The sequence below is a fragment of the Dunckerocampus dactyliophorus genome, chromosome 5, assembly GCF_027744805.1.
Source record: "Dunckerocampus dactyliophorus isolate RoL2022-P2 chromosome 5, RoL_Ddac_1.1, whole genome shotgun sequence".
Classification (NCBI taxonomy): domain Eukaryota; kingdom Metazoa; phylum Chordata; class Actinopteri; order Syngnathiformes; family Syngnathidae; genus Dunckerocampus; species Dunckerocampus dactyliophorus.
In genome coordinates this window covers 10,121,638-10,145,672 of record NC_072823.1, presented here as the reverse complement: position 1 = coordinate 10,145,672, position 24,035 = coordinate 10,121,638, and the positions used below count along the sequence as shown (strand labels likewise).

The 24,035-nt window shown below is 38.8% G+C and overlaps 1 protein-coding gene across 2 annotated transcripts in view; it reads right to left on the bottom strand.

The window, feature by feature from the left end:
- banp (BTG3 associated nuclear protein) overlaps positions 1–24,035 on the bottom strand; it is a 44,950-nt gene that overhangs the window by 8,247 nt on the left and 12,668 nt on the right. The window contains exons 10-12 of one of the 2 annotated variants that reach the window (XM_054776793.1): positions 20,099–20,170; positions 15,855–15,899; positions 289–429 (exon numbers count right to left, since the gene is read on the bottom strand). In XM_054776793.1, the coding sequence (XP_054632768.1) occupies positions 289–429; positions 15,855–15,899; positions 20,099–20,170 (258 nt within the window). The remainder of the gene's footprint in view (positions 1–288; positions 430–15,854; positions 15,900–20,098; positions 20,171–24,035) is intronic. The other variant, XM_054776794.1, reaches the window with a different exon arrangement.

Below are 24,035 nucleotides of genomic sequence, written 5' to 3'. Positions count from 1 at the left end.
ACGCCACAATGTGGCTGGACAAACAAACATAAGTATGGCACTTCTTGATGTCTTTCCACTTTTGTTAGCAGTTCATTCTCAGATCTCTGCTCTACTGAGTGCTTTTCTAGTTTATTCTGAAGTCTTTGAAAACAGATACAGATGTGAATTGCGACTGATGTGGATGAGTTTACTCAAGTACTTGGAATGTTACCCTGTGTCAGTATGTTAGTGTGTTACTAAGCAACTGTTTACACATGGTACAAGAGCCTGGGGGAGTTGGTTTTGGGTGTCTTTTACAGCATTTACCTGTATTGCAGCTGTGTGATCGGTGACAGGGGCAAGTTGGACATATTGCACTTGGATGTCGGCAGGGAGAGAGGTGCCTTCAACCGCTGTTGCACCCCCTTCAGCTGATGCCACTGCTATGAGCTGAGCTCCCCGAAGTACCTATAAAAGACAGGGAGAGAAAGGGGAAACGTCTTGGGTACTTTCAGTTTACTTTAAACATGAATCATGAGCCATCTGATCTCAATAAAACCCAACAATACCCGTCATCATCGTTATCCAGCAGAATGTACAAAGTAAAAAAGCAGTGGCCTAACTTATGATCAATACTACACTGTGCACCAGTAGAAATAAGAGCCCAACAATAGCAAACAGCTGAATGCCTCATTTATGTTCAGTCTGGTGTGTTTAATTGACCAAAGGTGCCAGCGTAGAGGGGCAGGGTGTCACAAAAACATACAAATGACCTTCATGACAACAAAAAGAATCACACGATCCTACGTGAATGAGACACTTTCTACTTAGCCATTCTTACTCATCTAAACCCCTGTTTGTTCACCCAGTTGTACAGGAATGTAACAATAACACATGATATTTAGTCTGTTTGCTTTTTGCTTAAGTTAGCAAAGCAACACTCAAGCACTGTGTACAGTGGACTAATTGCAGAGCAATGTGATATAGCACTAGTGTATCCACATAAAGGACTGTTATGTACGGTGTACACAAAAGTGCATGGTCTACATCTGCTCTGTTCATTTGGATACATTTTCTTACATAAAAACAACAGTGTTTCCCCTGATTAAAAAACTGAAATCACATGGACATTCCTAAATTTGTATGCCTAAATGGAAGGTTGCTCATGCAATATTGTTTGGTAGATGTCTGACTTTAACCTATGCCTTAAGGGAGCAGCTTGTTGTCAGCAATGCTGATGTTGATTAACATTAATAATCGAAAATTCACTTTCATGAATGGCCAAATTGGGTATTCTGTTCAGGATCACAGGTGAGCTGGATCCCAGCTGATTTAGTCTACAGGTGGGGTAAACTCTGGACTGGTTGCCAGTATCGATGGGAATTTTGGCTTTCAGAATTTTGGACCCAAACTGCTCAAATTTCTGACCAAAATATGTGAAAAATAAATGTCTAATGTAAAAATATAATTATATCAAATGTTTATTGTTTATATGGTTTCATTTACAGTGGTGTGCACAAGTGTTTTGTCCTTGCTGATTTCTTATTTATGTGCATGTTTGTCACACTTAAACGTTTCAGATCATCAAACAAATTTAAATATTAGTAAATGACAACACAACTGAACACAAAATGCAGTTTTAAAGTTACACTTTTTATTATTAAGAGTGAAGAAAAATCCAAACCTACATGGCCCTGTGTGGAAAAAGTGGTCTCCCCCCCCTGAGATGTTGTGGCATGACCTTAAAAGGGGCGTTCATGCTGGAAAACTCTACAATATGGCTGAATTACAACAGTTCTGCAAAGATGAGTGGGCCAAAATTCCTCTACAGCGCACTAAGAGACTCATTGCAAGTTATCGTAAATGCTTGATTGCATTTGTTGCTGCTAAGGGTGGCCCAACCAGTTATCAGGTTTAGGGGTCAATCACTTTTTCAGGGCCATGTAGGTTTGGATTTTTTTCTCCATTAACAATAAAAAGTTTCATTTAAAAACTGCATTTTGTGTTCAGTTGTGTTGACATTGGCTAATATTTAAATTTGTTTGATGAATATTTACATTTGTTTTATGATCTGAAACATTTAAGTGTGACAAACACACAAATCACAAAAGAGGAAAACACTTTTTTCACAACACTGTATATGCTCAACATGGAACCGACTGCAACAAGAAACTAATGGTAAAAAAAAAAAATAGATAAAGAGGTCCGATTTGACTGCATGTATCATTTGGGAATTTCCAACTACGTATATACAGTGAAACAACATCAGATCAACAAAACATTACACAATCAAATATAAATTAAAGTGTGGAAAACTAAAAGAAAGGGCAGCATCCCGTAACAGTTTTTAATGAAGTCTTTAGTGAAGACTGGCATTCAGAAACCCAAAGTACCTCAGCTTTTGTTTCCTGCATTTTCCTCACCTTTTCATCTTCCTTATGCGTGTAATCCCTCCCTCTTGTACTTACTGTCGACAAATACAGCACCACACATTTTGACCAATCACGAGCAGCTTTAACAGAAAAAAAACAACTGCTTAAAAAAACGGCTCCCATTAGTTCACTTCAAAGAGACGGCTCTAAGAGCCATTTTGTTTGCGAACGACCCATCACGACCCATCTTGGCAAACAACCACTCACACACACATTCACACATACAGTATGGACTATTTAGAGTCCCCAATTAGTTTCAATTTTGGACTGTGGGATGGAACCCGAGTACCCAGAGTAAACCCATGCAAGCATGGGCAGAACATACAAACTCCACAAAAAGGTCTGGGTCGAGGTTCAACCCTTGAGTCACCTGTCTGTGAAGCAGATGTGGTAACCACCCATGCTGCCAGGATGACATTATTATTCCTCTTTTCTATTCATTCTATTATGCAAAATCTTATACTAAAACAGGAACATGTCACCGGTACCTCCCGTGCAGGTTTTATGTAATCTTGTTTGTGTAATCATTCAGTAAAATTATGGGAGGTCTTCTTCAAAGTCACCTTCCAGCTGCAGTTATTGCTGAGGCTGGCTGGAAATTCTCCAATAGGCATTACAACTTACAGAAAAACCAAACCTCAGTTCCACACCGTCTACCCAGTCTGCTCTTGTTCTTTGAAGTTGTCAAAGATCTGGCTTGGTTAATCCCCCCGATAACCACCAGCTAGCTATGTCTTCAGTGAAATCGCTAGTTTCACCACAATTTCTGCTGCGTCATCACCACCATGCAACAAGTCCAGGCGTCCCGATGGAAGTTATTAGTGTGGAAGTCTGCCTGACTAACCCAATCAAAAACACAAGATTCGGGCTGAGAGAGCCACACTCTGAATATAAAAGAAAACTGTTAGATCTGGGTGAAATGAATCATGCCCATAAATGATTCTTGATCAAAAGAAAAATAAACTTAAAAAGTTGAAGGAAAGCAGTAATCTGAAGGCTCCAAAAAGTAATTTACATATGTTGCGTGCCTCTTATAGTTTACTTCAAGCAGGCACCACAAACCCAAAATGCAACTGTTTTACTACTCTCTTCTTCCCCAACTGATGTCGTTATCTTCACACAGATCTCTTAATCGGAAAGGTCTCTTCTGCCAAGTGCTGTCTCAATGCTTCATATATGTGTGTGTCTCCACAAACAATCTCTATAGTCCAGGTGGTGGACCGAAGCAATCAAATACTGCAGTTCAACGGATGCTAATGCTGGCACTAGTTGATTGTAAAACACTTGTTATACTCAATTCTCGACTTCCATCTGAGAGCAGTTTGCATTCTCAGCTGTGGGAAGATGCACACAGAGGCTCAGAAAAACAACTCAAGTTGGAACGCTATTTGAGATCTTTGCAGTAAGGATACAGGAACTTCTCTGCTGCACATCCTGTCCCATGACTCACTGTGTCTGAACACGTGGTCTCTGGTAATCAGGTACAGTCACACTTGGCTTTGGTGCATGATAGGTTGAAAAGAAAGCCAATTCTAAACTGAAGAAATGTTCATATACCATGGAAGCTTGAAATTAATATGCCCCTATGGCCGTACAATTCAGACTCCAAAAATCTCAGGAAAAATACAGATACAGCATTGGTGCACGCACGACATCCACAAGATTTGATGAGGTCTCGCATCAATCGAAGAAAGTATTGTAATTATGATTAGATGAACTCAACAATACTGACAGTGGACACAAATACAACATAGTGGGAAATGGAAAAGTGGGATCTCCCTGTGAAATAAGAAAACAGGATTGCTTAGATTATTGCAGCTATTTTCATCTAGGAGATGAGACGTCTCACTTAAAATGCTGAACAAAAGGGATTTGGCAGAGTAAGCTCTATTTGTCAGACATGAGAACTATCATCAGGTCTTAAGTGCATTAGTTACTGCTGACCTCAAAGTTTTAGAGACCGAGAGCCTCAAATAACCTGAGCTGGAAGGAAGGCCACAGTGTTGTCAGCCTGAGCGTACACAGGCAGTGTGAAAGAGACTGTTAGCACGTAAGACTCCTGATAAGAAAAACAACAAAATTATGAATAGCAGTTTTAATTGTCAATCACCTTTGTGATCTGCTGGCCTTGAAGAAAAAACAAAAAAAGAATAGCTGATGCTATAATGCCTTCACTAAAAATTCATTAATTTTAGTCCTGTAAAATTTGCCACGACCTGTTCTCCCTCGCTCACAAACACGTAACTATGTCATGAATTTACCCGGTAATCAAACATAATGCAACCCACCACAACAAATAGATTGCATTCATATGAGAAACACAAAAAGCAGATTATGAAAACAAGTGGAAAACAAAAGTGATGACGCCTTGTTAACCAGACTTCTGTTTTAGCTTTAATGGAAGATGTTATGTTCAAAAATAAAATGCATCATACTTGCAGTTTCCATGTAAATCTCAGCTCACAAGTCAAGTGGTGCACCAATTGGAAAAATACCGTTTTGGCAATGAACTATGGACATGGTGCTGACTGTCGTCCAAGCCCACAGAAGGTCTCAGTTAGAGAAAGCTGTGCATCAGATGGTACTATGAGTCATCAACTTTGTGTTTGTGTCCGACTATGTTTTTGTTTGCTGAAATCAGAGTAGAAAGGAATCCCCCATTCCGCAAGACCTAACAGTCAGAACACAGACATTCAGTATTCACTATACTACAGTATTCTGTGTTTGAAGGAAAGGGGTGCACTCATTTGGTTCCTTTAATTCCCAAAGGAAAGCCTCCTCATCTAAAAAACAAAGGCAAACAAGGAAATGAAAAAAAACAACATTTGGACTTTGGAGTGGTTGGAACTTCCTTTCGGCTTCACAGCTGTCAACATCTGTATCTGCCAACTCTGGACAGATGTCCCAGCAGTAACACTATCTCCGGTTAGATAGGTGGGACGGATGGCTTTTGGACTTTATTTTGGCTGCAACGCTGCTGAAAAGATGCCCAAACATAGCAAAGATGGGTGCTCGTTAAGTGCCGACCGGCAAAATGAACATGCTGGCCTAAAAATGTCTCACTCTATTCATCGGCCTTTTAGCAATGATGCATTTTATTTCAGAGTGGTGAAATACAGATCCCATCACAACTACTGGTCCAAAAATTAGGAATGATCTCTCTTGTTTGCAACAGTCTAAGATTTTAATAAGAGATGCATAACACACACTATCCAGACTATTTTATTTCAATTAATTTATCACGCCTACGAATGTATGTCTTGGCCTGACATTGACCTTGTAACCTGAACCACAGCTTCCCATCTCCTCCCATACCAGATCTTAACACCTGCATCTAATTAAACTCTCCCCCCTCATATTCCCACCATCAAGCTAGGAGTCATATCAAGACACGGCTCAGAGAGGCTTTATGACAAACCCAGCATGAACTAAGTCCTGACCCTGATCCAGAACCTGAAAATCAAAAGGGGACTCATGACAAAAATAACAGCTGTAATTAAGTCAGGCCCCTAAAACCAAAAGGACGGAAATTCCTCTGAGGCGTTCTCTCTCTATCCGCTCGTGCAAATTCAAACTTGGCCCATCTGCTTCATGAAGGCATTTTTATAGTTATGGTAAATTTAATAATTTAAGATGGTGCCTGACTGATGATTTGAACAGTATCAGTTGATGCAGTCAGATAATTTGATATGCAAAAGTTGTCTTATTTCATCTAACAAAATTAACAATAAAATATTGGAAAAAAATATATATATAGTCATCCCTCACGATTAAAATTTTGCTGACTCACTCTATCACGTTTTTTCGAAAATATATTCTAAAATCATGCTGTTTTGTGGTTGAATACGGCCTATTATTATGGTTTAATTTATTTCGAACATGCATACAGTTTACTTTTAAATGCTTCATACTACAATTCACAATTCCACATGTCCGAAAAGGAGTAGGAAGAAGTACAGCCTATTTAATCCGACCCTCTCTCCGTTTCACATCAATTGCTCATACATTTGTTCACTCCATTGTATTCAACATGCACTAATTCTCTAATTGCATTATTCTTCCATACAATAAAAGTTTGTAAAGAAAAAAAAAGTTTTTCCTTTTCCTTGTTTTTGTCGTCCTGATCTGTACCATTCTCCAATCCAATCATTTGTGGTCTGGATAGATAAAGGTTTCCACTTTCAGGTCTTCCTGTCCTGCCGTCTTTCGTGTTTTTGATAACCACATTATCATCCAGTAGTACCTTGATATCATCCTATAGAACCTTGATATCATTGCGTAGTGTTCTATTTTCCTGCATAGAGTTTTTAAACTCCTTAAGAGCAGCGTGCAAGACAGCAATATCATCTTGTAGTACCTTGATATCACCTCGTAGTGCCTTTGTATCCTTGCATAGTGTTCTATTTTTCTCCATTAGGTTTATGACTTCATCATGGATCTCTGAGAATTTCTTCTTGAGGCTGTTCTGCGAATGTACATTTCCAATCTGTGTTAGCAGGCCTCCTAGATCTTGGCTTATTTGTGCTACAATTTCCTCCTGTAGCTTTTTCATCTCCTCCCTCAAGGTGCAAATTAACATCCCATGTTTGTCATCTACAAGTTCATATAATCCTGGAACTGGATTTACATTCTTTGAGGCGCCATCTAATATCAAATCCTCCTCGTCCAACATCCAGACTGGCCCTGTTTCTGATTTTGCACTGTGATTCTAGGGCCAGCATCATTTCACTTTTTGTTTGGCATTGTTGCTAGTCAACCACTTTAAACTTCAGCATTTAGCCGGTTAGCTTGGCTTGCTAGCAGCTGTCAGCACTTGTAACTTGTTTAATTCAAGGGATATGTTCCTCTCGTCTGTCTGAGTTCAAGCAGAGGGTGTCACCAAGCTTTTCAGGTCTTGTGCTCCCAAAGTATACTCAGGAAAGCACCAAAATAGTTCAAAACTATAGTATCGACAGTAGAGCTTTTGCCACGTATGTCTTTTCCAGTCAACAACAAAAAATGTATTTATATGTATTTATATTTGCATTGTAGTTCATTAAAAAAACAAAAATAAAAATTTAAATACATATACATACAGTATATATACATATACAGTACATATACAAATATACACATATATACTTACATATATATATATACACATACAGTAAATACTGTGTATATATAAACATATACACGTATATATACATATATATACACATATACATATATACATACATATATACATACATATGTATATACTGTATATACATATATATACTGTATATACATATATACTGTGTACATATATACTTGTATATAAATATATATATATATATATATACACACACACATATACATATACATACATATAAATATATATGACTCAAAAAAGCAATTTTTACATATGGGTAAATGAACAACAATGCAAATATAAGGCATTCAGAAGATGCATTCAAAGATGCGATGCTATATAGTACTTTGCACTGGTCACTGAAGGTCATAAACAGGTTTTCCATGCTCTACTACGAAAATATTACATTTATAAATTAAGGAATCCTAGTTTGTGTAAATTCACTTATCATGGTCAAGTCTGGAAGCAATTAACCGCAATGAACAAAAAATTACTGTATATAAAATACACATAAGCAATGCGCCCACATTTGTCGGTGGACAATGCCTCATCGCGGTTACTGGCACTTCACTTTAAAAAAGGGAGACTCAATTTCAACTTTAACTATGTGCCTGTAAAAACCAGCAAGGATCTTTCATCCCACGTCGCTCAGGATTAAAACAATCAATACTTTAAACAGTATTTTTAATGTACAATTTTTTGTAGTGACAATTAAGGCTTTCTGTTCTACTCAGTCCATACAATCCTTTGTCAGCATAAAATCCAAACTAACGGGAGGTCCAATTTATGTTTTTACTTTCTTCCACGAGAAGATTTCCCAATCCATTGTCCCTTATTTTTTTTGTTATGTAAGTTGTTTGTCGGTTATTCCCATTAAAATTTTACAGCTCCCCTTGTAGACTGCTTAGCTTTTTTCCCACACAATATTTAGCATCAACTTCAGTTCATGTTTATATAGTAGAAACACAGGAGACAAGTCATGAAGATGCATCTGGTTTGTTTTCAGTTCATGGTGGTAACTGTGAATAAAGTTTTTGCACATTGCATATACTACATAAGCTACCGCTGTTATTTTATTTGTGGTTTGTGAGTGACATTGATTGACTGATTGATTGAAAGAAGTGAAACAACAGCCCTATTGTCCATGTTGTTTGGGTTGTGGTAATGCCTATAGTGGGCACTTTTTGTGCATGTGCATGCATTTTCAGTGTTTATACAGAAACAACCATTTTTACACTACCTGTGAAAGCTCATTTGCGCAGTTCAAACATCGTGCCCTCATTCCATCACAAGTTTCCAAAAATTTTATAAATAAATGATAGCTGTTTCGTGATTGACTGCATATTTATGCAAATTGTACATATTCTTGCCCTAAATTAAGCATTTTCAAGCACAAAAATGTTCTACATTAACTAAAATATAAATACAAAACTTCAAGGCAATACAGACATCGATGAACTGTTGTCCACTGGCCACTAGGTGTCACTAGCAACACACAACAGACTATCGCCAGTGACAGCCTGCTATTATATTTATCTCACAACAGGCACAATAATAACGTAATATTAATATTCATCATCATTTCAATGCAAACTGTATGCATGTTAGAAATAAATTAAACCATTAATATTACTTCGTGATCGGGTCTGGAACAATTAACTGCAATAAACAAGGCATTACTGTACTCACTAGTTCAAACAATTGTACATAGGTTTAGAAAAAGACGTAAACTGTCACCCTCATATAAAACAAAATTGGTTAGGCTGCTCGGCAACAACCCAGAAGCTTCCAAGGTTCAAGCCTGCCATGAATTGGAAACACCAGTGAATCCAGTTTTACATCGCCATGGACTGAGAGACACGAGATGTTTTTTCTGAATGAGCCTGAAAAAAAGTCCTGTTTACAGTTATGTTGCACTAAACCTGTGGCATTGTTTTTGCAATATTGCTGTTTTTACTTATGCTACAAAACAAAGTGTTAAATCAATTTATTATTACTGTATCGAGATATCATTGTTATCGTGAACCATGTATTGCAATTTGTACCGTATCGTGACGTAGTACCCTGAGATTCCTAGCACTATTTCAAAACTAAGCGCAGAGTACCAACTGTAAAGCACGGTGGTGGTACCATCCTGCTCTGGGACTAGCTCTGGTTTAAGAATGTATAACAATAAGGATATAGAATAGCCCCTCACAATGTCCCAATCTCAACCAAATTTGTGAACTACACTTAAAACGTTGGTATGTGCCAGAAAACAATCCAACGCTACATCAACGCTGGCGCTGATGTCATCATGCATATAATTATCTTATTGCACAATCCCATGTCGCAGTGTGAAAGCACTTTCCTGGGTTATGTGTAAAAGACAATTTTTAATAAATGAAAGATGGATGCGGAGGGTTTGATATGGGTCTATTTTTGCAGAATCTCTGTCTGAAGTAGACTAATAGCATTTTTGCAAAGTGCCACATTTTCTTATGGATGCATTTTTTAAGATCAAACATTTTGGCAACCAACCTGTGCTGATGTTGACTCACACTGAAATGAGTCGGAAACATCTGGTCCTTCTTACTCGCACAGCCTGTGACCCTGAGTTCTTCCCAAACAGACAACACCAAACAGCCAGAAGTGTACCGGCCAATGTATGATGCACATGCAAACAGAACATAGGATTCCTTGATCCGTACCTCTGTATCTCCATCCTGAGATGCCACAAGGACACTTAACAGACATCTACTCCTTTGAAACAGTATCCAGCCTTAGGCCTCCCTGCTTATGTGCATCCCCCTTACACTAAAATGGGCCATAAAGCATGCTCTTTGTAGCTTTGTATCTTATTTTATTCTTGATGCATGTGTGAGTGACAGGAATCTCAACAGCTACCAACACACTAGCAGGATCTCAACACTCTCAACAAAGAAACACATGAGCCAGCAGTTTCATTGCAGCACAAATGGAACCCTAAATCTGCAAGGTCATTCTGACTTTTCAGCAAGTGTAGCATCGGGGGATACTGGTGATGGAGGTGTCTCTCAAAGTGGAAATTACTATCACACCAATGTACAGGTCCCTGTAGGCTGCAGCCAGAAACAAGCGCTGGGCCAAACTCTTTTCTGTTTAATCTCTGACCTACTTCCCACACTGACCCAAACAATGATGCTTGGGAGGATCCAGCAGATGCACGACCACATGTGCTGTGAAATGATGGAAGAGGTTCAACAAAGAGGAGGTGAGGGCTTAGGCTGTGTGTCCTCTTCATATTCACTTCATACACTCCCTTTAGAGGGCATACAGGTCAAATGCTGACAGTAATACAGGCAAATTTACAAGTTCTGGGGATTTCGTAAACTTTCACAAGTCGTCCAGTGACATTTCGTAGACTGCAGCGGAACCACCAAAACCAAATGTACAAAAGCTGTACAATTTGGTATTCACTCTGGATCAATGTGGAAATCTGAGAAAATATGTTCAAACACCTTGCGTGAGATCACATACAGTACACACTTAGAAAGCAACCACAATTCTCAAGAACTTTGAATTCAACCAGCATCTCAGAACTAATTTTGTTTCACTTTGGAGATTCCCCTGTAGGCGATTTGACAGGGACAAGCTTGTATTAATTGCAGTCTTCATATCCTTGCTTTATTTTTTATTTAGCCCTTTATTTCCTGCTTTGACAGATTTGAGGAGAAACGTGCATGCCAGAAAAAATGGAAACATGAGAACGAGTCCTTCAAGGTCAATGTGGACACTTCCTAAGCCATTTGAGCTGGAGAAAACTACTTTTTCAATTTGAGGTGGCATCTGGTACAGTGATGTTTTTTCCCCGCTTTTCACAGCTCAACTGGTCTCAGTATTTAATTATGAATGGCACAATGCATCTCTTCCAGACAGTTTCTCTTTTTGGCTTTCCTCTCCACATCTTCCTCCTCCTCTTCTTCAGGCTACCCTTTCATGTTCCAATTCCCCATTTGGTCTGCATCAATGCAGCACAGTCGAAAAGGGAGACGACCACTCGATAAGAAGCTACGACACACAGGAAGCGCAGCAAAAGATTATATAATAGTTTCAGTGGTCTGCTTTCACTTCCGATATCTTTGGTTTTAAAAGGGAGAAATCTTTGGATCCAATTTTGCGGCTACAACAAAAGCTTCAATAGCATTAACTGACAAAGACTTTGATGTAAATCTCCGTAGATTGTGGAGTAAAGGGCATTTGAGCAGCTAAACAAGAAACAGTAGTTACAGTAAAGCTCTGCTTCCACCACATACAACACTGTTCAGTTCGGTACTCCTTTCTGTTGGTGTGTCAAACTCAACCACACAGGGGGCCAAACTCAAAACAGACTTTAGGTCATAAGCTGAACAGGACCCCTCCCCCCCAAACTTTGTATCTTTTGTAGTTTCATTATTATTATTATTATTATTATAAAACTGTGACATTTTCAACAATTGTGTGTTTTTGCATATTGAAAGTATAAAAGGAAAACTGTGCAAATCAGCTGCGGTGATGGTGAGGCAATTTAACCAAATCAACCCAGAAGTTGATTTTCCAATGAAGATTCTAAACACCAGAAAAAGCCTGGAGTGCAGGAAGTGGAAGGCGTAATTTAGAATAGGTGTAACCATGGATACAGTACAGCAGATGAGCAGAAGATACATGGAAATGAGGGGGAGAAGAAAGCCACCCCAGGGAAAGCAACAGTGGAAACGAACTCAATGTGATGAATTGTGTGAGCTAGCTTAAAAAACATAGCCCCCCACACTATTTTGTTAGAATACAAAAACAGTGACATCATACATATAATGCTTGATGAAGGCCTCTCTGTAAACAAAGAAAGGGACATTTCAGTGTGTCCACGGGATTTAGTTTGATTAGTCTTTGTCCAAGGTTTTTCAAATCTGGTCCAAAACACACTTAAGCAACCATGATAAGGGCAGGACTGCATGAAAAAATATCTTGTACATGTAATTTATTTACTTGTACAGGTGATTTCCCTTACTGCCCCTCATGGATTTTCTGGGATTCTGATTTAAGAGATAACCTGGGATCACTGAATTACCATAATATTTGTGTTAAAAGCCCAATGTGCAACAAGATCCTGAAGAAAAAAATCCCCGTAGGTTTGTTTTGGAACTGCTTATTTTACAAACACAACCAACAGCCTTCCCAAGAGAAATAAATAAAGTATTTTGCCGTTTCTAGTTCTCACATACTAGGATCCAGTGGTGTCTGTCTGCAAGAACCAAAACTTTCACACATTGCACATACAGAAGCCTTAAAATGTGCATGGACTAATGCATGTGTCAAAACATACAGTCATTACAGCAGCTAAACTTGATCAAGATGATGGACTCTTATCTGATGAGAAAAGTGAAACGTTATGTGTTATAGTGCAACACTTCACACCTGCCAAATCATGATGCAGATTGAAAGAGATGGAGAGGAATGTAGCACTTTCAACTCAACATGAAGATCAATTGAGGACATTAGTATGTTTGTGTTTATAAGACAGAGAGGAAAGGACAGACGCTTGGTGAGAACCTCAATCGGTTGAAAACACACAGGCAGCCAATAAAAAAACACCAACAAAATCTGTCAAACCAAATTCGTACACACAGATGAATTGTATGGATGAGTGAGATCTTAATCAACTGAATAAAGAACTGAGCAGCTGGAAGAGTGTGGTTCCAGATGAAGATCCAGGATGCTTCTTGCGATCCCAAAGCATGACATCATTTAAACATTCTGACATATTATGCCGATGGAAGGGTGTTTATTTGCCTTCAAGTATAGATTCAGGTGTTATTTGTTCTTTACAAAGTTGTATGCTCCTGCAATCACATTAGCTGATGCATTGGAAAAAACAAGTCGATACTTCACTGAATTAATAGGTTGTTACTTGCATTTTAGCTTTCACTGTCAAAGCACTGGTGAAATAACCTCCCACGTATTAATAGAAGAAATGTGTGAATTATGAGTAGCAAAGACGCAGATAGGCGAACAAAATAGCAAATGAAACTCCGAAGGCATGACTTAAATTTAAATGTTTTATACTATCAATCTTTAGTGTAAAAATATCACGATAGCCGTCAGCCGGGGGGGGGGGGGGGGGGGGAGGGGCAGTTGGATGTTTCTAGCAGAGTGCAGTGAATGACAACAAACAGCCAATGACAATAATATTTAAAAAAAAAACAGGCAAAAAAATGCTGCAACGATACACTCAGCCTCAGGCTGTTACCAAATCAAACTCAACAGATGATTACCATTTCACTAGGCTTTTAATATACAGCATAACACGAGGTTTGGGCCAATCAGCATCCGTTAAGACATGGCTAGGCGGGGGTGTGGCAGAGTCGGGTTGCAACATCCCTTGCTCAGAAAAATGAATACTGAATGAAAGCTATCAAATTGTGCTGGTATCCCTTTTTAAAATATTACATTTAAATGTTCTGTATACTGTATTTTCCTGACTATAAGTCGCAATTTCCTTCACAGTTTTATATATATATATATATATATATATATATATATATATATATATATAATGAAATAAATATAATTTAACATGCTTTTAAATGTTAATTCATACTGTCTGACATGAACTAAGGAGTGAACCCGAGAGGGCGCTCTAGGCTTGTGTCAACTTGTGTCAACAGTGATATGGAATGAGTTTGGCAGCTTGGTGAACTTGCTTACCAGTAACTTGCTTGCTGAACTCGACGACTTGCTATTTTAGCCTATTCAGTCTCCCAGGTATGTTCTTAATGCTACTGTGTTGTTGAATAACTTGCCTTTCCAGAGTAAATGTCTGTACTTGGTCTTGAATTCTGTGAAATAAACTTATAGTCGACTGATACAAGTTTTTTTCCCCTCTTCATGACGCATTTTTTTACTGATGTGACTTATACTCCAGAGAGACTTATAACTACCAAAAATTAGGGTACTTTTAGTTATTAAATTTACGAAGGGGGCACTATTGCAATTCGGATTTGGTTTTTTTTTTTCAGCTTTTGTTTTCATAACACTAATACTAGCTCTATAATACTACAAATGTTTTTTTTTTTATTTTGCACATGTGGCAACTACGCTTGATATTTGAGCATTTTAATATTTTGTATATGTTTACCTTAATCTTCAAATGACATTACTTTGGGGGGATCAACAACATTTCACAAGCTTTCTAGCGGTACAGAGTGTAGAAAAAGGCGGTAATCTATTGTATCTGGAGAGTCTCATGTATCAAGAGAGTCTAGTACAGGCGGCATGAATTCCGTGCCAGGATTTGAGGTAGAAAATGGATGGAAGATTGCATCCATTGGCATTGTTTTTAAAAGTGAAGAGAGATGTGAAGAAAACAATGTTGAGGACTTCAAAGAACCACTTTTAACAGACTCATAAAACAATTATTTTCATGAAAAGATCAGCTAAAACTGGGAGTGAAGGCTTTTCCTGATTTTCTGGACTGTCAAGTACTGCTTGCAATATAGTTAACACGCTACATGCTTATACATGCTTACTTGTCGAAACATCTACATCAACTGTTCCCATTACTTTATGTACACTGACACTGCGCCAGTTGTCCCATACCATGCTGAGGTTTGGGTAACTGCAGCATTCTAGAGGCATGATTGCCTCATTTATGTACATGACATGACACTGTATTACTGCAGCGCAGTACAGTACACTCACATCTTTCATTCAACACTTCTATGATGTATGCCTGTGCATGTGCATGATCTACTAGGCCAAAGCCCACCTCTTCCAACCAACTGGTGGGGTAAGGATAAGTGTCCCATGCTGGAGGCATGGTAGAGAGTGCTAACACTAGTTAAACCACCCAGACGTCAGAAACCAAGCATGCTTGAGCTCAGTAGAGATTATCTAGTGAGATAGAGCACTGCAGAATTTTGACACAAGGGCCAAGCAAGAACCCATTAAATGTTGGTGCACTTCCAGGTATTTTCACTTTTCACCGTTCGAATCACCACTACATGAATAGCCCACTCCAGAGTCACAACATCGCCGTCTGTCCATTCATAAACTTTTACATCATCCCCTATGAAGCAGGAATGAGCCTATCACCACAAATACAAATCTAAATAATTTTCAGTTCAGCCTTGACGGAGGTCTGCATTATACAGTGCAAATCAATTTTTAATATTGACAAGACGTGTGCCGAACGTGGATTCACTCAGCCCTGCTCTTGTTCTGTTACTAACCTGTACACATCCTGTTTGCACACATCCTGCGTATCCACAATGACCAACTCTTACAGTTCCAGTATAAAGGTGCTCCACTGCTACCACACCCCATTAAATTAATTATCTTAAAAAAGTTCTTACCTGTCCATCTTGACCAACATGCACCTGGTGGATCTGGAGGTTCCCCTGAAAAAAAAGAAATGGCATGTTAAGCCAGAAGCTACAATTTATCCAAAATATGAGCCCTCAGACCTCCATTAAGGGAACGAAACTTGATAAGATCCAACATAACACAGCCTAATCTGAAGAGTTTTGAAAGAGATATAAACAGCTCAGCATGTTTAATGGGGGTTCCCAGCTGAATTTCACATGCTGCTGATGAGCCATTAAAAAATACAAGGCTTCAGATCGTTTATTCTGAAGCGTCAGCATGGATAGAGAAACTACGAAATGACAGTGGCAATATCGGTGTCACAGCTGTACAGTCCTGGCCTAAAGTTCAGAGAATTACACCAGTATTGGTTTTCACAAAGTTTGCTGATTCAGTGTTTTTAACTGTTTTCGTCAGATGTTACTATGTTGTTCCCCAAGTCACTTAAGTTATCACTTTTGCCTTTGACAAAGGCATTGTTTGCCATTACAGTCATTCCTTGCAACATCACGGTTCGATTATTGTTCCCGAGTTACATCGCTTTTTTTCAGAAATTAATTAATAAATGATTGCTGTTTCATGGTAGACTATGGTCGATTATTAGTGAAACATTAAAATACAAGGGATATGAAGTATTCTGGTCACTAGGTGGTAGTAATGACACAAAGCATTGATGACACATTACATTACCTTAAAACAGCATGAAGTCATGAAGTCAGCCATGGCATGTCCAACATGATCGAGTGAAAAAAAGTTCTCCTCTCATTCCGTGTATAAGTGGTAGGTTTTTGGCTTCTTAAGTGTAGAAGAAATAAATTCGAGGCTAACTGGTTAGCTCGCTAGCTTGCTAGCTATAGCGGCCGTCTTGTGTCCCGACAGCATAAGAATTGCATCTACTGCAATTGATTGTATTGATTATAAATGATCAGTAGTAGAACTTACAAATGCCATCATTACTTTAACTTTTATCATTTTTAGTTTTTGTTTCAATTTGTGGAAAAAAGTTAAACAGTTAAAAGCATAAATATATAGTAAATAGTTAAACCACTTTGTTAAATAAAAACAGGTACTCGGTTCAATAAAAAAGTCTTTTTATCCAATCGATATTTTGTAATCGTAGTTCTCTTAAAAGTAATGTTAAAATATCATCTTGTTTCATTCTCCTGAACCCACTATCGTGTATCATCTCGTCTCGTGAGCTGAGTGTATAGTGACAGCCCTAATGGATATGGATTGCATGCAGTTGCCAAGACACTATATTACAAAGACACTGGTGTATATGTACTGTATATACAGTACCAATGTCTTTGTATATACATGAATTATTCTGTCATGTCTGGTTAGAACACAGCAAAACAAAGACGTAACGCCCTTTGTACACATTACATCAATCTAACTGCAAAGCAATGACTGTCATAAAGGCACATGAACAATGACATAAACAGGAAAGGACTGCACACGATGCATCATATGTGCCATATTTAAACATGTCCCAAATTGCAGTTTTCGCTCGCTAATTGCATTTCACGTGCTTGTAGCAGTCTGACCTGTCATATCACCAGAGAACAGCGTAACCTCTCAAACAGCTTGTTTCCTTTTCAAGCAAGCTAAAATGCATTGGCTTGGTGGAAAGGGGTCTGTTCCGAATGAGAACATATTCTCTGTGAGTGGCAGTTGGGAGAAGTGGGATTTTGTTGCTAAGCTTTGAACTCTAAAAAACAAACATCGTCATGAAATAAGAAGGGGTGAAGAGAAAAGAAAATCTGACTTCAGACAGGAAAGACTAAAGCTTTTCTGCCTTCAACTGGCCTGGTCTCTCTCAGTTTCTTCCTCTCAGTGAAAAACTGAGTCGGAAATGTAAAAAACACGTGGTCAAAGTGTCAATGGCTCCTGCGTAAATGTCAAGCTGTAATGCATGTGCTGAACATCATACAGTATGCGATTACATTTTTGTGTGTTTACATAGACTGGCGCCTTGAAATAAATCTCTCCCCAACTACCTGACAAAGTCATCTAGAGTGATGCTAATGCAGAAATTACTCTTCGGCTGTCAGTGGGCCTTGATTTTTAATTTCAGCTGGCAGGTCAGTGCTGTGAGCACATGCAGTGCCCCCCTAGTGGGAGACACGAGACATCTGGGATTTACATGAAAACAAAAGTTATAATTCCATGACTAAGTAGGCGGGTATACAAACATGAAGGCATTCAAAGAGCAACATCTGTTTTTGTTCAAATTGACTAATGACTTTAATAGTCAGCTATTATTTAAGTGCTTGACTCAGATGTCACATCCTAACAGAAGGCACTTAATTACAGAAGATGCAATTTTATAAATCACTACACTATCATTTGTCACATTGTCACCCAAAACTGAAAGCTACAATTAAAATGACACACTAGCAGCAAGGGTTGTCATGATGTACCATGTATGGGTTATCATGCGGTGTATATTTTCTCATTGCACTAAATACTTTTGAGGCCCCACTGAAAAAACAAAAAAATGTGGATGGATGGCCTATTTATATTACAACAGTCATAGTATGTATCATAATAGTCATAATATGAAAATAATATAGTCAAAAAAGAATTATAACAAGTAAATAATAATGTACAGTCATGGCCCAAAATTTCGGGAGTGATTTAAATTCTGCTGCTTCAATTTAGTGATACCCACAAAGACTGCTTGTTTTTTCAGTATGCGTACAACAGACACATAAACTGTTTTCTTTAAAAAAAAAATACTCAGGCAGCAGAGTTAATGAAATACAAAATTTATGTCACTCCCAAAAAATGTGGCCATGACTGCAAAAAGATAAATATTAATAGTAAGAGTATATGAGGTGAAAAGTTGATCAAAGTTAATTCTATTAACTACGGCTGCAACTAACTACGAGTCTTAGTCGAGTAATCTGAAGCTTGTGATTTCAATTAAGACATCGGTTAGGCCCTAAACGGACCAAATTATTATGAACCAAACACAAACAGGTAGTGGTTTATAACATTTTAGAAAAGAGACAAAAATGTCAATATGTTTTCCAAAGTCAAAGCTGATGTGTGTGAATATCTTGTTGGCCAAAACAGAAAGATATTAGGTCTGCTTTCATAGATGATTAAGGAAATTAAAAAATATTCACATTTGAGAGGCTGAAATTAGTATTCTAGTATATTCAATATTTATATGTTTAATATTTACATGTTTAAATCAAATAACAATTAATCGACCTGACCTGAATGCGATAAGTGAATTTCTGCACAATAGGGTTTAATTTTAATAAATGGAATATTTTCATAGTTAAGAGCATAGGAAACCTGTTTATGTCTTTCTAAATACAATTTTTACCATTGTTAGAGCCCTGTCGACATGAAATAACACCCCTATAGTCACCTTTACACTCCAATCATTCTTTGTTGACACCACTTTGCGCAGGCTACGGGATCACTGCACAAGAAACGACCGCCGCTTTAAACATAGCATGCTACCGACCTAACTAGTTAACCTCCAATTTACCGGTACTTATTCTAAACTTAAGAAAGGGTTTCAAATAGAGTGCGGAAGAAGGGCAAGTAAGAAGCCAAAAACTTACCACTTCCACACTGAATGGGAGGAGAACTTTTTTTCCACTATGTCATGTCAGACATGCCATGGCTGACTCCATGCAGTGCGAAGGTATTCTAATCTAAAGTCATGTCTCATCAAATTTCAGTCGCTTCAAGGATTAATGTAACATTCATCCATCTTCTATGCCACTTATCCTCACTAGGGTCGAGGGAGTATACTGGAACCTATCCCAGCTGACTTTTGAGAGGAGGGGTACACCCTGGACTGGTCAGCCAACTGCAGGGCACATATAGACAAACAGCCATTCACACACAAACAACCATTCACACTCACATTCATACCTATGGACAATTTTGAGTCTCAAATTAACATGCATTGGAATGCATTGGAGGAAACCGAGTACCCGAAGAAGAACCCACATACACACATGCAAAACTCCACACAGAGATACCCAAGATTCAAACCCAGATCTCCTGACTGTGTGGCCAACATGCTAACCACTAGGCCACCGTGCAGCCCGGATTAATGTAACACGTATATTGGAAATAAATAACACTGTCTTCTCTCTACTCGATCTATTGTACTGTACTTTTCAATTTCACAATGCATTAGAGTATGGAAAACAGACTGGAATTCTTTTTCCTCACATCCCCACCCATAAACATGCAGACTTGCCTCACTGTCCTGTGTGATCTGCACCTCCTCTCCTTGAGGCACCTGGGCAATGTGTAACTGGCCCTGTGGTATCTGTGAGAGGCACAAGTCAGAAATAAACAAAGACCCAAAGTCAGCTTTTATAGGGTCACTAATTTTGTAAGATATTTAAATGATCAAGCAGGTACACACAATATCTAAGTAAAGGGTATTTTATTCATGAGTTTTCATTAGCTCATATAGATACCAGTGTAAAAACACAGACCACTGTAAATATTAGGGGTGTCCGGATCCGATGTTGACATTGCATATCGGTCCGATATCAGCAACAAAAAAAATTATCATATTATATCGGCCTGCATCTAAAATCTCCGATATTGGCACTCCGATACAAGCAATGCATTCCAGACACCGCATCAGCATTTACATCCAACAGCAGCACTTCTATCCAGCATGCAGAGCCCACATGCTCAGAACAGCGTGCGCTAGCATGTTTAGTAAGGTGTAGGAGTGATGTCGGTCATGTGGCAGTATTTTTCTTGTAATGTACAGTGTTCCCTCGTTTACCGTGGGGGATAGGTTCCCAAAAATAGCCCACAATAAGTGAAATCCACAAAATAGCAAACTTTATATTTTTACATTATTACATACTGTATGATTTAAGGCTGTAAAACCCCTCACCATACACTTTATACACTTTTCTCAGACAGGCATTAACATTTTCTCGCATTTCTCTTTTGTTTAAACATTCTAAGATCAAACCTTTGTTTGAATGTTAATACTCAACCTACAAGGTGTGTATTTCACTCCTCTGACCATGCATCTTCGTCCTGGCGCCGCCACACTGAAACGTTTTTGTATCCTTGTTAAAACATATTGCTCCTGTCGTTGTATTTACCTCCTTCTACTCCTCTTCCTTCAACCGAAGATTCACTTATTCTGTAATGGCGCCCTACAGCCGACGAAACGTCTACCTGCCTTCAGCATGTCCAGAAGTCCAACTTTTTGTGCAATGGTTGGCATCTTTCTCTGCCTTTATGGTGAAGAACATTTCGGGGACATTTTGGGTTTTGTCGGGGGAAAAACGTGCAAACATACAGAGTTCAAAGTCTCTGCAAGCTGTTTGCTAGCAATCAGACAACAGGAAACATAGCAATTCGGCACCAAGGAGATTGATTGACAATGGTCTACAGCCAGTCAGAATATAGAAGACAACGGGCGGGTTCTCCCTTAGCCAACAAGGACGCAGAAAACATTGGAGGGGGTTCTCCCTTAGCCAATAAGAACGCAGAACACAATGCGCGGGTTCTCCCTTAGAAAATCAGGACAGCGAACACAATGCACTTTCATACGCTGTAAAAAAAAAAAAAAAAAAAAAAAAAAAAAAAAAAAAAAAAAAAACAGCGAGTCCGCAAAAGGTGAACCGCGATGGAGCGAGGGAACACTGTACAACTTTCCCGTGACGGCACAGAATCAGGGAAGTTTAATACAATCAATAATATCGCGCATTAGATCGGGCACACGATGATATGAGGATTTTTGCAAGAGCCCACATGCCTCAAACATCCACCACTGTTTGAAACTTTTGCAAAGTGTGAGAAACTCCCATGGGACAGCAAAAAGTCATTAACTATAACAAAAAATAACCAGCCCGTGTCCGTGGTGAGTAATCATTGAGCACCTCAAACCTTGCTCCATGATAAAACTGTACACAAGATGCATAAAGAAGCAAATGGGTCAGTTTTTATCCTCATTCTTACTGTTGCTGACTATCCTGAGTAATATTGCTTGATCAAGCCTTTTCTAGCATTACACGCAACTAAACAAAGTATGTATGAGTTGTGCTGACATCAGATCGATATCAGTATTGGATGATATTCAAGACTGAAATATTGGTATCATATTGGAAGTAAAAAAGTTACACCGGGACACCCCTAGTAAATGTGGCCAGCGTAATGCTCAATTATGTTATCAATGTTCATAAATTTTAAAGAAAAAAAAAAGGCGTTAAAAGGGTGTAAATGTGTTGCATCAGCAACAAGTGGCAGAATCAGGTGCTACTGTATATACAGTATATGGTGCTCTCACTCGAAAATGAATGTGTATATATTTGTTTCAGACCAGACATGATTGGCAAGCAACCAAAGAAAAGTGTCATGTCCTTTAGTCACTGAATTGTTGTGAAATATTCATTCAGCATCTAAGCCAATACAAATGAAATGATCAAATATCCCCTCCAATTGTGCAGTGCCAAGGAAAAGTATGGATGTGAATAAAGAGACTGATGACAGAAAGGCGTTTGACAAGTTGGAGGAGGAGATGAGAGAGGGCCAGAATTTTTTTTTTGTATAAACACTGCATGCCACACAAAATCGTCTGAGGGGTTTTGGTGAATACCCCCAAGTTTGACAGAAATTCAAGGAGAAGCTCTAAATTTCCATATGTAACACAATACAGCTCACAACATGTGTTTATATGTCACTGAATGAAAAGTGGCTTTTAATAAATAAAAACAAACAACAATGTAAACTTTAAAATTAGGGGTGCCCCAATCCAATAATGATATTGGGCCGGTATCAGCAAAACCAAGTATCATATCATATCGGCCTGCATCAAAACTCTCCAATATTGGCACTCTGACACAAGTGTCGATTCCACACTCCACCCCAGCACGTCTAACAGCAGCAGTCGGATAGAGCCCATGTGATCACAACAAGAGCGTGTGCTAACGTGTTAAGCAGGGAGTCGGAGTGATGACGCCCGTGTGTATTTTTCGTAAACCGAAAAAGATGTTGCGGCTGAGCGCAACACTTGTCATGCACAGGTTTTCGGAGGTGGCACCGAACTGGGGAAGTTTAATATGACCAACCTCATTGCGCATTTGAAGTAGCATCACAGAGTAAACTCCCATAGGATGACAAGAAGTCAGTAGCTATAACAGAAAAGAGGACCAGCCCCCGTTGTTGGTGTGTAAAGTCGGGTTTAAACGCTTCATTGAGCACCTTGAACCTCACTATATAATGTCTAGCCGCCACTACACTGTGGATAAAACTATACTTAAAGAAGTAAATGGGTCAGATTTCCTCATGCCTATTGTTGACGACTATTCTTTTCTGAGTAATATCATTCAGTCAAGCCTTTTTGAACATTTTACACTACAAAAAAAGTAATGAAAGTATGTATGATTCATGCTGATATCGGTATGGGCCAATATTCAAAGCTGCAATATCGGTATCAGATCAGAAGTGAAGAAGTTGTATCCAGACACCCCTATTCAAATTGTTAGAAAATCCAACAATTTAGTCACCTTGTGATCTTTAAACCTAGAGAAGCCTTGGAGTCTATCAGTAAACAAATGGACAGTCTTTAACAGCGGAAGTTTGACATGGGATGACAGGCCAAACTGCTGTGGAGATGATCAAGGGCATGGTACTTACCATGACACCACCTTCTAACAACAGTTAGAGCTTAGAATTACGCAAGAGGTGTGTGTAAGGTTTTTTTTTTATTAAACATCTCTACATATTATGGGTGTAACGGTACGATTTGGATTTTTCAGTACGGACCCTTCAGTATGGAACAGCTGCCGACAGAGTTCCCACATGGTACACGAGGGGCAGGATGTGTACATTCGGCATTGCAATGCATCTCCACAAGCCCAAATAGTGCGACTAAAAGCAGTTGAAAAGGCGAGACATTCGACAGCATGGGGGGATATCGGCGGGTGAAAACAGAGCAGTCCTGCCTTTGGCGTGGGAGTCATGGCTACTGATAGTGGCAAGAAGAATCCAGAGCCGAGAGACCCTCTTCTGTCATTAATGTCTCATGTTTTTGAAAAGTTTGCCGCCCGGTGAAATAGTTAAAAGGACAAGCAGAAGTGGATAATATGAAAGCAATGTGCCGAAAATGTTCAGTAGAGCTTGAGAACGGCGCGACAAGCTAGAACTGAACTTGTAAT